A 17,644-nucleotide genomic window follows, 5' to 3' on the forward strand; every position below is an offset into this window, starting at 1 on the left:
GTCTAAGAAAGGGGAAAAAAAAAAAAAACTTTTTTCTTGGCCATTATGGCGTACTGAAGTTGGCGTTTTTGCAGACAGGAATTTTTATACTTGTCTTTTATGAGCACTTTGCCAATCGTTAACAACGATAAACATTTCCCTTTTTTTCTCTCCCTCTTTTGACTACAATAGCATAGAACGTGAAGTCACGGTAAAATACAACATTGCATCAGTACAACACATAGTATGGCGCTGTACAGGACTGCAATGTCTACTGAACAGTGTCATCAAAAAAACGAAACCATTGTAGCAGCTGTTCACTTTTTGACCAAACATCACAAAAGGTCGGAGATGAAAATCTTTTCATTCGTAATTTCGACATCAGTGCTACACGCTGTTGGGTATAGACCTTAGTAAAGAATCAGTAATCATAATATTTCATTTCTTTTGGCTAATTGAAACGGCACAGCCAACCTCAGTACTGTATACTCTCTTGAAAGAGTGCAAATTGTGCATGGTGCTGGATGTTGTTGACTAAAAATGAAAAATTCAATCCCTAGATTTACGCTATGTGGTATAAGTAAGATCTCAAAGCTAACTTTTTAATGATGCGACTTAGTAAGCGAAACGTCGGTCAATACGATCCGTGTCATAGACTGGTTACAGCGCTATGCTACGATATATAATCATAAATAAAAATGCTATTGCATACTTTTTACCATGCTTTTACTCCAGTTCTCTTCAACGACTCTGCATGACAAGTGTACGGTACTATGCTGTCGTGATACCATTTAAAGTCTATCATGGAAATTATTGTAATTGCTATTCTCGATGCCGGCCGGCCAAATTCGAAACCAAGTGTGCAACATATAGACGAGTATGCACAGCGAATTTGAATACTATTGCACCCTGATTGCAATGGATTTATACTGGTAATCAGGCCTCTAAAATAGACTGAATAATCTGTACAACTCGTTATTAATTCAGAAATAAATATCAAGAATACTATGTGCTCTACTGTCAAGCAGAATACGCATACAACAGTATTACAACACTCAAAGCGCAATATCATTGCATGCGATATTAGCAAGCCAAAAATACAATAGTAGATAATTTATTAAAATTAAAATTAATAAAATAAATGAAGGATAAAATGTTGAACACCAGGTCTTAATTAATAGCAACAACTGGAGCAAGAACATATAGTGCGCGTGGATAACGATAGAACGGCAAGATGAAGTAAAGCTAAATCATTGAATTCTATCTGGCCAAGAACAGCATTTACTGAATTATAATTACTTAATAATCACCAGTATTAAACACAAAACAACATACGCCTGTAGAAAGTTAGAGATTACATTAATACAATTAACCAATTATTTATCTCTGGTTTTGATATTGCATCAAAATGAAGTACTATATGTAGCTGTTGTATTCAAAGAAAGAACATTAACGGTATATTGCTGCCGATAAACGTGATAATTGAAAAACAATCAGTTTGCTCTAAATTACTTTTGTTAAGAGGTGCCGATCTTAAACTGCTCAGTGACAGTAAAAGTGTGAAGTAGCTATAAAAATCCCATTAATTACATCTGTTAGGCTAGCTTGGCTGATAAAATAGTAACATTATAACTTGTAACTTCTAAGGAGTCACAGGAATCCACTTATAAAGCTGCTCTCAAGAGACTGAATCGACTGCACTTACTAGCTGTAAACTATCACGTTGTTGATCAGCCTACAGATATATAATTATAATTTGAAACTATTGAGTTCTTATTACATCATTTACATGTCCTTATTTCACCCCATATTTTATTTAGTTCAATACAACGCTCGTAATCTGAATGTATTTACACTAACCATTATTACAATAAAATAATGGACTAAAGACATATTTTGACTGGCATTTGTAAAATACAAGGGATTATTCCTAGAATATTTGTACTGGTGTACTGGCTATCGTATACATGCATGCAGTACAATAGATTATAAAAAATTTTTTTTAACACACATTAACAATCGCCTAAGTACGTACAAATTATGTAGAATAAGAGATTTACAGTACTTCAAAAGAAGTCCAACTGCATTCTTTTGTTAGGATAAATAATAACGGACACTATAAAATCAACAGCAAATTGATAAAGTTTTGAAGTTGCTCGTACATTGTATGAAACTAGAAGTATAATTATGGATATACACTGTATAATGTATGTGAAACACAATTTATTAAACTTAGAACTTCCATCAACTGTAATTGAGCTATCTAAGCGAATGACTATTTTTTCTCCGTTATGTTTGTCATTAATTAAAGTACCAGTACACGATACAGTATTTAGAAAAGATTGATCGAAAGAAGTACACTGGTGGACTATGAATTTTCTCAAAATCATTTACGATAAATCAAGCCTACTCCACAAAAATACTGAGTTCCTTAGACTAAATACGCTCTAATTTGCTATCAAAATATTATAAAGCTATAATCTTCATATCTTCGATCTCAAACTATATCCTTTACTAATTTTGTAATTTTAATATACGTCCTGCTCAGCTATAGCTGCTATATAATTTTCGCAACTACGAGAGGAAATAATCTACTGATGTAATTGATGATTTACTTTATTACAATAATTAATTATTAACAAAATATGATATACATTTATGAGTGACTGAGTGTGAACCTTTGATGCCTAATGTGAAAATGTGTCGGACGGACCTCAAAAACTTTCCTAGATTTAGGTTACTGTTTAAGATAAAGTATTTAATACAGTGTATACAATATCTCTGTTTAACTTGAGAAATCCATACTCGAACATGGATTTGTAAGAGCACTATGCGGAAAAAAGCTAAAATTTCAAGCGATCTCTATCATACGCTTAATAAAAGGACATGATTGCTATATTTTCAAATTTCTGGGCACAAAAAATTCTACAATAACCACCTCATTTCGTCATATTTATTAATACAAAGCTGAATTTGTTAGTAGTATACACAAGTTTTACGAGAAGATCCAATGCTGACGGTAGTTAAACTTTAAAGGTTACGCGTATACCGTATCGAGTTGTAGAGCTTAAACACTGTTAGATATAAGCATATACCAAGACAGCATAGAGATAATACCACTAGTATAGCATCCTATTATTCATACTATCTGGTTCCAAGATTGTTGAAAAGCAATGTTGGTATATGATTGATTAACCATACTTATAGATCGTAATATTGAGATTGAATTATGACTAGATATTTTATATATACCTATAACAAGAGATGGTTGGAATATATCGTCCAAAGTATGATGATATTTTAATCTGCTACTTGATAGAAGTAAATATCTTGAATTACCGATTATTTATTTAAACTAATAGTATTTTCTTAAATTTATAGTATATCATATATTCACACTCGATTCTAAATACAAATAATAATATTTAATGAGTGAATAAATACTTCGTACATACATATCTGGTATCCCAATATCGAAATATTTTAAAATTATCAATTTTATGGTTATTACAATATGACAAAGGATGACCTAGAATAAAACAACAGCGTTGTATTGGATATGCAGTCCGCGATAGGTGTCAAATACAGATTAATTAAATTTTTTTATTAATGTAACATTTAACATTGTGTGGCGTGTAAGTTTGACGAATATGCAAAACAACACGGCAACTAAAACTTATTAACCAGATCTTAATTAAAATGGTCAGATATTTCGATAGCTTATTGTAACTATTTAGGTAGACATAGCAGCTTAATTGTTTATAGTCAATCCAACGGTAGTTTAACATGCAGCATTAAAATATTGTTAAATGTGTTTACCCAAAAAGATAGTTTACAAGCATTGGCTTAATTAACGATGAGCAAGAACTGCGAGTCAAAATGTTATTAATTTAATTAAAGTAGTATGATATAAAACAAGAAGGATCCAATTCCTTTTCTATATGACTTTCCTTTACAACTACAGTATTTGCAATGTTCGTTCTAAAGCTGTCAGATTTCAAGGCTGGAGTTTATCCTTACTTTGACTCGAAATTTTTCTTCAACTGATACTTATCCAAGCATCATTGTGAAGCGCTATTTAACGATAAAGAATATTAAATTTCTTTTTTGAGCTTATTGAGTAGCATTAGTGGGTTTGGTTTAATATTTATTCTAAGTTTCTTGAGCGAACAAGCAGTATTTCATTTACATCTGCACTACATGCCATTATATGTAATGGCCATTCATAATCTGTAATTTACAGTATCTTTTCGCGGCGCGAAATTTCGTATGCAGGCAGAATCAATAGAAAGGTAGATTTCATAATACATATATTAAAGTATAATTGTGCGAGGGCACTGTTACTGCAACTCTTTATGAATTACTCATACTCACAATTATACAATCTACAGTCAGCAATGCACACAATGTAAGGGCTCTACTACAACATATTCGAAGCGCAGTATTGTATTAACTACTTTGATCATTCACTATTACTTATTGTTTTCGTATAAGATAGGAATGATTATGCATATAGTGGAATAAACAAAGAGCCAATTAGGCCAGCGGCGCTACATATTTTAAAAGTTAAAATTCATTAGGAATTGTTGCTTTGTGTTAAGCTATTGTATGTCTGGCGTCTGGGCTAATTCATTGATATTATAATTTACTACCCCTCAGAAAATACTTTAAATGCTCCTCCTTACCTATTATTGTACTGTCTCCGAAAAATCAATACAAATTTTCTTTAGGCGCCTCAGAAATCAGTTTATTTGAATTTCTTATTTAGCACCGATTGGCATGATTTTTAATTACTCTATTAAATGATACTGTAGGAATTAAGAATTAGACAATACACAGTATGATAATACATCTTTAAATTTTATTAGTGAGATACTTTGTGTATATACATATGTTATATACTGTACAACTGATATGCAACAAAATATTAACATAGCGCAATCTGAGACTGCCTAATGATGCGCTTACCAGTATTAATTCGAAATTAACATCTCTTCAATTTAACTCGCCCACACATTGGGCGATGTGGTGTAAACTTTAGGTCTAATTAAATTGATTAAACATTTAATTACCTTATCACTACACAAACTGAGTAAGTACAATAATATCCTGCATTCTTTAAATGATGTTGTGATATCATTATGTGCATCAATTAATGCACAGTAGCTGCTAGTTAGGCGTGTAGTAAAATAAAAAATAAACAGGCAAATGAGAGTATTTTCTAAACTTTACGGTTACTTTTAACGCAATAATGACTTTAAATCCCTAATGGCTAGAATATTGCAATGATCGTGGATAATAATCAAATTTTAAAAACCTTTGCACTCAAAATATTCTAAGAATTTTTATTGTGACTCATATAAGCATTAAGTGGAGGTAATTAGTCTCATGAATGGATGATTGATTGCCATCTTTTTTAAATCACTTCTCTGAAAGACATAGTAGATATGACCATGACGCGTACACATTTCCTTTGACGTTATATGCATCCTTAAAGTTAAAATTTATACTACAGTGAGCAGTCTTAGGTCTGTTTAGCGTACAAGCGTGTGCCTGAGGTTATAGTTGCCTTAGTGTAAAGCATATGCCTTACCGAGTTTTTTGAATCAATAACCAAATCTACGAGTGTATTAGTCTTTAACTGTAATACGAGAATCATATGCATGTTGGCCAAAATCATTTTTTGTTTAGCCACATTACGTAACGGTTAAATTTTGTCTGTACGTTCATGAATGCGAACGTAGGAATAGTACCCACAATTAGATAGTATAGTAATAAAAGAATGAATGATGACAAATACGCATTAAGACCCTCACACTGCTACCTCTACTTTTCTGCGTATATTGTCCATTCTTCGCCCTTACGTACATATCACTATCCAGACTGCTACTTCATAAATGATCCTACATTATTACGTACATTGAATTAAACAACTGCTAATGCTGCAATTTCATCCACATTCCTATGTCATGATGCAAGAGTTACTTAAATGACATAAAGCCAGACAAAACAAGACTTATTTCTTATTTTCAAGCTAAGGTATTGAGAATCTAATCATGACGATGTGGATTGTGTATTTAATTTACTTCCTTATATGATTGCGAGTAAATTATTTTGATTAGTACTACTTCCAGAAATCTATAAACTACCATGAGAATACCCCTTTAGCTGTATGGAATGCAAAAGAATCTATGCATAGCTACGCCATTATGATGCACTAATAGAATAGTCTATGTATAGTAGTATATCGCCTTGGTAGTGTGTTATTGCAATATTATATAACAATTTACATCTTCATAAATACTCGCACTAACGCACAGTTAGATGTGATTGATCTGTATTATTCTTGATTATATTTTACAGTATATTAAGAGTTACTTCTATGCATATCAAAGCTACTAATCATATGTTCTATGCAGTTCTTATTTTGCTATAATTAGTGTATATGCGGCTTTTCATTTATATAGCCAAATTTTATTACGTACATGGAAGCAACGCTGAGTAGAGGTGTACAATCTTAGCTACGCAGCTTGAAAATATACCGCAAAACAAACTAAAAAAAGTAGTAAGGTAACACTAGATGCTCTGTAGAGCTTGCATTGATATCTATCGATTTGACTATTACGTGTAAGGTGTTAGATATTTGCAATAGCATTGTATAGAGCTTGGATATATTCTGTAGTACGTAAAGTACAGTTCGTAAGTGCATGGGATAAAATTTTTTCGAAATCTTTATGAATTAATTACAAGTGTTACGGTTGGCGAATGACTACGATATCGAACTATGATGAGAGATTCTAGTGAGGGCATAATCTGTAATATTACATTCCTGTTGCACTAAAATTTCGCTACAGTTAAATTATTAAAGGTAAATAAAACAAAAACTTGATTTATGATTAGTCATAGAGTACTAAGTAATGTGTTTTCAAATCTCGGAAAGTACAGATAAGAGGACGTACAAAATTATTGTTTTGATAGGATACCCATTTGGGCTATTTGCTTTTAATACAACTTTACAATAATACGTATATCCCAATAGATTATCTTGACTATTAGTAAGTTTCAGTAAGTTAAATTGTAGCCGACATTTAACATACGATATCGATTTCCAAAATTCGAACGACGAAAGTTGCATATATTTGTACAGTATAAAAGACATCGTGAAATCAGCTTCTAAGGAGTAATCTGTTTCCTATCATATGATATAAATATTTTATCGTCATCTGCATCGAATTTACTTACGCTACAGTGACTACAAATCGTCATATAAATAGTGGGTATGCTATTTTGAAAGCTTAGGTATATAATTTCATAGATTCGTATTAACAGATTCGAAGGATATGCATACCCATATAACTGTAAAAAAGTTAAGCGTTTTACCTAGACGAAATAAGATAGGACTGTAATATGCAATAGCGAATTACGGCAAAGTTGTCGCAGTAATTAGGCAATAAAGACATAATATCCAAGCAAGATGCACTGATGAAGGTCACATCTCTAATGCAATTATAATAAATTAACAGTCGCATCACTTCGTGCACGTATATCATTATATTCATAATATTTCAAATTTAAAAGTACTACGAAACTGATAGTTTTTTGTTAATTAAAAACTTCAGACAACAGTTTTTATTTACTCTAAAATATAGACGTTATTATATTTACAGTAATTCTTAGAAGTATTTGTATAATATTTTATAGAAACTGTCTCATAGAATATTGTAGATTACAACGAAGGCGAGTATTCCGTTCGAATACTTATAATTATGCTACATATGACCAACAAAGTTGTGGTATATGTTTTGCAATTCTTCCATACTAAACTGCTGTAGAACAACAAAAGTACTGACATGTTTACTTGTGCCATTTTGAGCACATTTTTTGCAATAAACTAAACAAGGTTTGTCTACGGTAACGAATAGAATATTAAAGACTTCACATTTACATTGGCAACAACACGGAGCAGGCTCATTTTCGCGATATTCGTGCCATTTAACTTTAGTATTGGAGGCCTCTAATTCAGCTAATGTCTCTTTACAATCTTGCATCGATCGAAGTAGGATAGATTCGATATGCCCTTGTAAGACTTTCTCTTTGATCTTTATATTCTTTGCCAAATTCCAACTCAGTAATATCATCGGAACAATAGAGTGAAATCTTTCTATTTTATTACAATTGTATCGTTCCATTGCCCATTTGTATTGATTAGCTGTTATCGGGCCGACGTTCCAGGCGATGTTATTACACCATCCTAAAGATTGCACCCAATGAACGGTACCGACATTAACAAAGACGATATCACCTGGTTTTTGAATAAATCTGTATAATGGAACATTTAGATCAAATATTTCTTCAGGAACTGGCCACCACGATCCAGTGAGAAAGTCTACTTTGTTTTTTTTACATAACTTTTCGATAGATCTCCAATTGTGAACGGGTACTCCAAACCATTCACAATCACCAGGTCCGACATTAATGTTGACAGAGCATAAATTATTGTTTTCTTGATGGCCAGGAGTACGGCATCCTGGTACTTTCATGTATAACTGGACTGAGTTCATACCTAGAATTTCGTAACCGAGGTAGGTTAACATATTTTGACGTGATGCCACTTTAAGAAACTGGGGTAATTTGTCCATTTCTTTTAGTTGCATCTTCCATTTTTGTTGGTTTGATAGGTCAACATTTGTGCCAAATTTTACCATTTTATGTTGATTTAATTTTCTCCTCTTAGCTCCTCTGTTACTGCTTTGGCCAGAGTTGCTGCTACTATCGGAGTATGGTGATTCAGCTGATGATTCGTCATTTTGTAGCAATTCTCGTATCGAAGCAGCTTGATAGCGCGCATATTTAGCAATTGTAGTATAAGCCCGATTACTTTCACAAAGCCAAGTTCTTTTTCGATAACGTGAATCCCAATTTTCGTCTGACGTTTGTTGGCGTTGACTTCGTACCTCAATTTGATCATCGGCGCTATTATTTGCTAATGATCTCGATGAGAACAGATCAAGGTTCATGTCGACCGCTTTGGCCATGCCTCGAATAATAGTAATAGGATTCTCTGGTGAAAGACACCATTCCTCTAAATTATTCGAATAAGCTTCTTCGACGTTATCAATCTCAATTATAGGCGCGGCTAGTTGCAGTTTAGAGTAATTTGTACGCAATAGATTATTGTAATTATTTTCTACATCGCTATCTATTGTTCTACTGGAAGAATTTAAAGTTTTTACAAATGTATTATCCTCCACATTAGCATCGATAGAATTTGAACATATTGTATCTGATTTTACAAGATTGAAGCGCTTATCTAGAAATTCTGGAAGAGATTGAGGCTTTACGCTACTTTCATTGAAAAAATAATCGAATTCAGGTAGTGAGTTTATACCTTGTATACTATTATCGATCTTTTCTAGTACATTAACGTAATCTATGGCCATATCTTTGACATCAGCATTGACTGTAGCCTTTTGATAGCATTTTATAGCATCCTCTACTTGCATAACCGACGAATAAAGGCATCCTAGATTAAGCCAAGTTTCTGCATGATTCCAGTTAATCTCAAGTGCACGTATATAACATTTGATTGCTTCATCATTTCTCTCCAGTTGGTGTTGTAAAACACCTAAACAACACCAGATTGTAGGATCAGTGGCATTGATCTCTAATGACTTCTCATAGTATTTTAACGCTTTATCATTTTCATTGTTAGCAGCATGACATCGACCAAGCGGATAGTAAGCACGAGAGTTGTTTGGATCGTAGCTTATAGATTGTTGAAATGCGTCTATAGCTTTATACACATCTTTTTGCTGTCCATCATAGTAAAGCAAACCTAAGCTATAGCTCGCTGCTGCTTTAATGGAAAGTTCGCAGTCATCGTCATCTAATAAAGATTGGAAAGTTTTTTCACAAGTTGTTGAGTTGTGCATTGCTTGATGACACAGTCCAATATGTAACCGAATGTCTCTATTTATACAAGCAGGTTCAGTATTAGCTAAAGCTTTATTGAGATGCTTCAATGCTGCATTATAATCTTCTTTAGATTGAAGTATTATTCCTAACATATAATGAAGATATCCAGCACGAAGAAAGCTGTCTCCATGGCATTTATAGACTTTGAGTAAATATCGTAGCGCTCTATCTAAAAAGCCCAGAGCAAAGGCACAAATACCCATGCCGAATATGATATCGATTTGCTCTAAAAAGACTTTATCGCTATCTATCAGTCGACGATATAAACGGATTGCTTTGGTATAGTTACCAACTAACAGGTATAAATTGGCAAGCTGGTGAATTATTTTAACATCTTGCTGCTTCTGCAGATCTTGCTCGCAATACTTAATTGCATGGTTAATACGCTCGAGCAGTTGATTGCTACAATTGAGATTCGATTTTTGTACTGAAGGTTTACATAGATCAATTGTTTCAGTAGTTTTGTAATCCAAACTGGAATATTTTAATAACTCGTCGTAAAAGCTTTTATCTCTTGCCTCGGCTTCATTCATTGCTTGGCGATAGGTCAAGAATTTACTGCTTCAAAGGTTGTAAGTATAATTATAAGCTGTACCGATAAAATTAGTTCTTCTGTCATAGGACAATGTAGTTTACCGTGAAAAATATAATATGAGTAAAGGTTGTAGTTAGAATATAAGGTTGCGGACGGCCGTTGGCTAATTTCTTTTGAATTGAGCTTTTCTAGAGGCTTGCTTGCTTGGTCTATCTTTGTAAATAAATGATATAATATAGACGATCTACAATGACCGGTTTGAAGTAGAGAAGGGTAGAAGCAAGATTAAAATCATTGCATTGAAAACGATATTGAGATTATGGCAGTATCACATTGATCAGCAGAAAAGCGATATTGAATACAATGTGTAAAAATAAGTTTAAAATAGCAAATTGGCATGTACGCATTGACTAAAGTATCGATGTCGATATTATATTGTACAGTGTTGTGCAAAACCCTATTATTATCGACGAGGTGAAGACGTGTGCGTTAACTTGAGATAAATACGTGTAACTCTTACTTGCATCTTCAATTAAACTATGTCCTTCTTGACTAGGACTACTCCCTGTTATTGACTGTAAGATAAAATCAATCCCATTTGCTACAGGTTATTAATCTTGATACCCTCTAGTAGATGCTGTAAGTTGTATAACTACTGTAAACTAACTCCATTCTACGCGTATTATGTTTTTTTAGTCATTATTGATTTTGTTATTCCTTTTTATTGTGGTAGAGTACAGTACTGTCTCCTACAGTATGCAGAGTAGATACTGTAAGTCCATTGTAGTGGTTAGTAGTGGCGTCGAGTTGACATTGCCAATAAGAACTGTACTGTACAGCACAATACTTTGTACCTAGATGCTTGTTAAGCAGACATTAAGGCGAGGGATAAAGCAATCGTTATTATTATGCTAAGTACAGCAGTCTGGAGATAGACCGCCCATCATTACTGCCGATGTAAGGCAACTATGTCACACATTACTATGCAGCATTTGAATTCCGCAAGACATTTTGTGGCAGTCTATGCCGTGTAGTATACAGCAATTGACAATTCTATCGAAAAAGTTCAGGCTGTTGTACGATAAGAACTGCCAGACTTGCTACCTCGATTTTGATGTTGTTTTTAAGTAGTTCATTCGTTATTCTAACAGTGCTCTACATGCTGTACTGTACAGTACAGTATGTTTATATACTGTCCAGTATACTGTACTCGTACAGAATACAGTACTGGACACTTGCAGAACAACGGTACAATGTGCACATTGTACCGTACTGTATTGTACTGTACAGTCTGTACTGTACTGTACTGTACTTTCCGCAGATCAGGTCTAGTCCTTTTCTGTACAGTACAGAAGACGTATTGTACTGACTACAGTGCACAGTACAGTACTGTATTGTATCGTACGTACTGTACACTGTGGACCGTAGTTCGTTATTATCATACTTTTTACTGCAGAGGTAATGTAAAGCAAAGTAAGAAAAAAAAAGCTAGTAATCACTGATTCACTGCTCATTTGATCATTGATAATAAGAATGAGAATTAAATGGCATAGATGTAATTATAAGTGACCGTACCAGTTCCGGTGGTGGGAATCGATACAAGGTATTCTACTGTACTGTAGTACCGACGTACAGTACAGTACAGTATACTGTAGGTATCCAACATTTCTACAGTACAGTAGAAGTGGTTGTACAGTACAGTATAACTCTAGCGATTCGATACGTTTCGTTGACTTAGTACTGTACATTGTACACTGTAGTACAGTACTGTACACTGTATAGTGTATAGTACTAAACCGGTGAGTGGAACAATCCTCGATTTACGTACACTAAGAATGGTTGTTGTTTAGCGAGAGTAAAACATTCGCATGCTATTTACTAGTACATCTTAACTGATAACGTCGTCGTGGTAAGAATATTACCTCGATACAGTTTGAATACATCAAAAACTGTTATACATTGAAGAAAAAAGGTTATGGTACTGAGCAAATGAGCATTAGGAAAACCAATCAGCGCGTACACCTATACTACTGTAGTGGATTGAAGCACTCACTGTATGAGAATGATACAAAACAAGAATATTACTCTACTCCAAAGAAATAGCAACAAATTGGACTGCATAGATATGACGTTGATAGCATTTATCCTAATGATGGTGTACATACACTTGTTAGGATCGGTACAAGCTTCACATCCAGTGTTGGTCATACGCGGCCAGTAGTCAGGATGAGTGATTACGTGAGTTCACTGAGAAATCAATGCGTAATAATGGTATAAACTGTAGCGCTCTGCCGTAGAGACAGTAGGATAAATCCAATAGATAGCGTACTAAAAACATTTACAAATACACGTATATTCAGTTGTTAGTCGACTGCCATGGTATGGATTAATTACTAGCTATGGCGTTAATACCTGATCGATCGAACGATCCTAATAATTGACGACATGTACCTAAGTTAACTTAAAGTAATGTACGTGTTTTGGGTACTTTCATGACAATGAATGATTGTTCAGAGAGCCTGAGATGGACTATTGTCAGTTTACAATAAACAAATTGGATCAAGACTGAAAAGTAATATTCACTTATCGTAAGGCTATAGCATCTTACCTCAGTTCTGGGCGCTATTTTCAATTTATCTTGTTAAAATTCTGAATTTCAATCTTAGTCAAGAACAATTTTTAGTCTGGTCCCTCGTTACAGCTGACGTCCATCATAACATCTTTTAAAGTATGTAGGTGTCAAAAAGTGCAGCAGCGAATCATTAGCGACCCTAGTTTTAAAAGGCACACACACAGAAATGTACTGTACACTGTACAGTACATTTACTGTACACAAAAGTAAACAGTACAGTACAGTACTGTAACAAAGTGTAACATACAGTATGCATACAGTACTGTTCAAAGAGTATGTAACACCTTAACACGCTTACCTTGTACTGTACAGTATCATGCTGTGTTGCATTATGTCTACAGTATGCGTATTTGCGTCCAGTACGTACTGTCAAACAACCAATGGCAACAATGGAAACATGTTCTAACAATGGAAGCGTAGGAAAAAAACACGAATATGGCTCTTTAGTCCATTGTGTTTCCAAGAACAATCAAAGAACTTGATGTTTTCTTCAAGTTATTTTTACCCTTTATTGCAATTATAGTAACCAAACTGGATGACTAAACAATTATTCTTTTACACTGTACAGTAAGGTGAATAGTCAATGCTGGACTTCTTGGAAATGTCTGTCGATCTCCTAATGATGCAGTATGGACGTGTAGTACGTACGCTACTATACAATATGTCCATTGTAAACAAGGAAGCATAGTAGTAGTAGCATACCGTGGTATTCATAGTCCATCATGTCCATAGTTCAAAAAGGCTGTAGAGCACTGGGCTCTGGGGAATTCGTATAGTAGTCACTATTGTGCAGAAGAAGAACATTCGACTGTTTCCATAGTACAATCTACAGTATGAGGTGCTGTGATGTCTCTTAATAGAGATAAAAAAAAAAATTCGATGAATGTGATCTGTACGGAACGTCCGTTCTGTATAGCATCGAATGGCAAGGTTATTCTTCCTGTTATTAAAGTACAGTATCCAGTACTGTATGTATCTCCATGCAGCTTTCATAGTCAATCAATTGGGTAGTCCATGACTGTGGATTAGACCCTACGAGTATAGCAAAGGTTGTTTAAATCATTGCTTACCCCCTCTCAACTAAGATGTTCACCATTACACACCGATAATATTGAAAAATTTTGTCAATTGACATACTTTTAGTACTTGCGCAAGATGAATTGACGCAACGTCCAACAGATATTCTAAATTTGGCCATTTGTTTTTGACGGACTGAAATAGGTGCCACGTACAGTACTGTGACATACTGTACTGTGTGACGTGCAGTACTGTACAGTACACTACAGTACGTCACTCGTATGGTCTACAGTGTGTACTGTACACAGTACACTGTACTCTAGGACAGTTCACCAGACCAGTGTACTGTACAGTACATTGTACTGTACACTACAGTAAAAGCCTGGAGTACCTTACTCTACACTACAGTAGATGCTCATACGCGCCATACAGACAGTACAAACATTGAGACTTACTACGAGTTGGCGAGTACTGGCCAGGCATACTGAGCCATCGAGATTTCCAATATGGCGAATGCCAGCAACGAGTTTAATAGCAGCAGTAGCAGTAATACAAGTAAAAATTATCCCAAGGATGCTTTGGTGATAGCAACAATATTGAAAGAGATGGGGGTTCGGGATTACGAGCCGCGTGTTGTGAGTCAATTACTGGAATTGATATATCGTAAGTATGCAAGTAGATTACAAACGTATTTTCCAGTAGGTCAATTGCATTCCATATATGTTATGTTAATACTGCAATATGGAGTGCAGTAGCAGCCATTTGTGGCTCAATTCCTTTTCTCTTTGAGACTGTAACGAAATGATGTAGTTTTACTAGAAGACTATGATCTTCTGCATCTTTTCCTGGTCAACATGTTAGCGTATTTAGAGGAACTCGATAGTGTATGGTGTCGCCAATACGAAAGACCGTAATGGACCAAAATTGTAAAAAAAATGACTTGTACTGTGTAGTACAGTACAGCATTTGCTGGATTTCACTCGAAATATCATTAACGATGACATGAAAAGTGTACAGTGATTATAATAAGTATACTTACCTATTTCATATTTCTCTAAATTTTGTCCTCTAATGTCTAATAGGCTTGAATCATTAAAATTGTTGCTTTACCAATATACTTTATTCAACGACTTTGGATACTATGGTATTTGAGAATTGCATAGAATTTGCTGATTAAAATTTCGAGACACATGGCTAGAAAGATGCGACTTCAAATTTTACGTCAAGTTATTTCTGCCTAGTTACAGTGTGTCACAATTTTAAAATAAAATGGATTAGCATTGGCGAACCGTAGCCATTTACCATGCTACATCCAAAATAGGAAAGAGTATAGATCATAGAATGTAAAGATTCATCTAAATTATTCATCAGCTATTGATTACTACATAAGCTCACGTACAAATACGCGTACATGTAAATCTACACTTTACGATATACTGTACTCGTAAACTTTTATCTACAGCAAGTGATTCCTTTATATGTATTGCGCAGTCTTAACGATGATACTGCAGTTATTAAGCTATTATGAGCATTCGAAATGAAATCTGTTAATTATTCTGCAGATTATTATAGTTAACTCCACTGCTGACTACCGGTGTTCTTGACACAGTTAAAATATACTTATTTGCTGTCTATGGGCAATTTTTCAACATGACTATTTACTGCCAACGTTCTTGATAAAGTCAATGAAAAATTATGAATCTCCCACCGAGGTGATAAATCAATGAAAGCTGGCTAAAGCACTCATTTATGATATTTATATAGAACTCACTGAAATTAAAAAGTAAAGTAAGTTAGTTTACATCCAATTCTACCCTTGACGTGAGCTGATATGTTGCACGAGTATACCATAAAACCATTGCATCCCGTGTATCCAGCAGCACTCTACCTATCATCGGTGCATGTCAAGTGACCACGTAACTTTGTGCATATTCGTATCATACATATTTATACAAGCGTAGGTAAAATATAATATTAGTGACAACCTAATTATTATTATTCAAGGGTCCCTATTTCGATATGATTGGAAGATTGATTTTAATTTATGTAGTGACTGATATATATACGTTGTACAATGTAACTATCAAGATTACTCTTAAACTGTATTTTTAATTTTTAAAGCGATAATATGTATACTGTTAACTTATTCATTCGGATATACTAATCGATGTTACAAATATTGATAGGTTATGTAAGTGATATACTTGATGATGCTGCCATTTATTCCAATCATGCTCAAAAGAAGCAGTTAGACGCTGATGATACGCGCTTGGCCATTAAGAATTTCATTGATCAATCATTTACATCTCCTCCACCACGTGATGTATGACCATAATTAAGTGAAGTCAAAATTAATGCTCTATCTTCGTATATCTTTATATTTCTTTTCCTATTGTAACAGTTTCTAGTTGGTGTTGCACGTCAAAGGAATGATACTCCTTTACCGATAGTTCAGGTTAAAAATGGCTTAAGATTACCGCCTGAAAGATACTGCATGTCTTCCGCCAATTACCACCTGAAGCCTTCTGCCCGAAAGGTAGCGCAGTGCACGTTGCTAGTGTAGCGTATATATATGTTATCCTACAGTGTTTTGCAAGTTCGCTTTTAACCTTTACTATACATTTTATCTTCTATCGCATTACATGAAAGTCTTCTAGTCGACATGGCCATAATCAAAATGCTGCGCCTTCTGGCTCTAAATTACATAACACCAATCCTGTACCTACAAATGCGAACAGCGTCAATTCATCTAAAAGCTCAGCTGCCGCTACTGCTTCCAGTTCCAATAATCGTCCCAGCGGCCGCGTAGATAAGCATAGTAAGATAGTTTTGCGTCATTAAATCTTATTTTGAGAATTTAAGGAAATTTACTGTGTTATACAGTATTTGCAGCTAATCAGTTCCGTCATGTCTAAGTTTCACGCATTAATGTTGCCTAATGTATGGATCTCATTACTTGAATATAGAAGACTCATCAAATGTGCCCGGATCAAAGCATCCGATCAAAATGCCTTCTACCTACAATAGCATACCTAATATTGTTAGAGAGCAACCGTTATCTGTTACTCCTAATGCAGAATTGGCACCAACTATTAGCGATTCATCCTCTAAAACAAAAAATTCAGCTACAACAATTGCAAGTACTGAGCAATATGGGTCTAGTTTAAAAAGAGGCTCTGAAGAAAACTCCAGTGAAAGTGCAACGGCCGATAATAAGCTAGCAGTTGGCCCACCTGCGAAAAGGAAAAAGGATGATGTCTAGCCTTCACGGTTTACATCTGCGTAAGACTTTTGGCCTTGTACATTATTTAGTTGTTTTTGTACTATAGCTTACGGTGTACTCGTTAGTTTGCCGTATTGACGGTACTTGCTAAGATGTACTCTTATATAGCGGTACAAGTTCGATAACCTGATTAGGTTAAACTATTCTGAAATTATATTTGTACATGAGACGGGCAACTGCTTTATACTGTTTTGCCAAAAATGTAACTCTAATAATGTTAAAT

The 17,644-nt window shown here is 34.4% G+C and overlaps 2 protein-coding genes across 2 annotated transcripts; one reads left to right on the forward strand and one right to left on the reverse strand.

Annotated features, from left to right (window-relative positions):
• Window positions 1-7,748: 7,748 nt before the first annotated feature.
• On the reverse strand, window positions 7,749-9,419 carry TRIADDRAFT_23870 (uncharacterized protein; the record flags this gene model as incomplete). The annotated part of the gene is made up of 1 exon (XM_002111783.1): window positions 7,749-9,419. The coding sequence occupies one exon, from the start codon at window positions 9,417-9,419 to the stop codon at window positions 7,749-7,751; it is 1,671 nt and encodes a 556-aa protein (XP_002111819.1).
• Window positions 9,420-14,695: 5,276 nt separating this feature from the next.
• Window positions 14,696-16,656, forward strand: TRIADDRAFT_7341 (uncharacterized protein; the record flags this gene model as incomplete). The annotated part of the gene is made up of 3 exons (XM_002111309.1): window positions 14,696-14,801; window positions 16,325-16,461; window positions 16,540-16,656. Coding segments are annotated over 3 exons (360 nt in total), but the record flags the coding sequence as incomplete, so codon positions are not given.
• Between the last annotated feature and the right edge of the window lie 988 nt (window positions 16,657-17,644).

Source organism: Trichoplax adhaerens, genomic scaffold (assembly GCF_000150275.1).
Source record: "Trichoplax adhaerens TRIADscaffold_4 genomic scaffold, whole genome shotgun sequence".
Classification (NCBI taxonomy): Eukaryota; Metazoa; Placozoa; class Uniplacotomia; order Trichoplacea; family Trichoplacidae; genus Trichoplax; species Trichoplax adhaerens.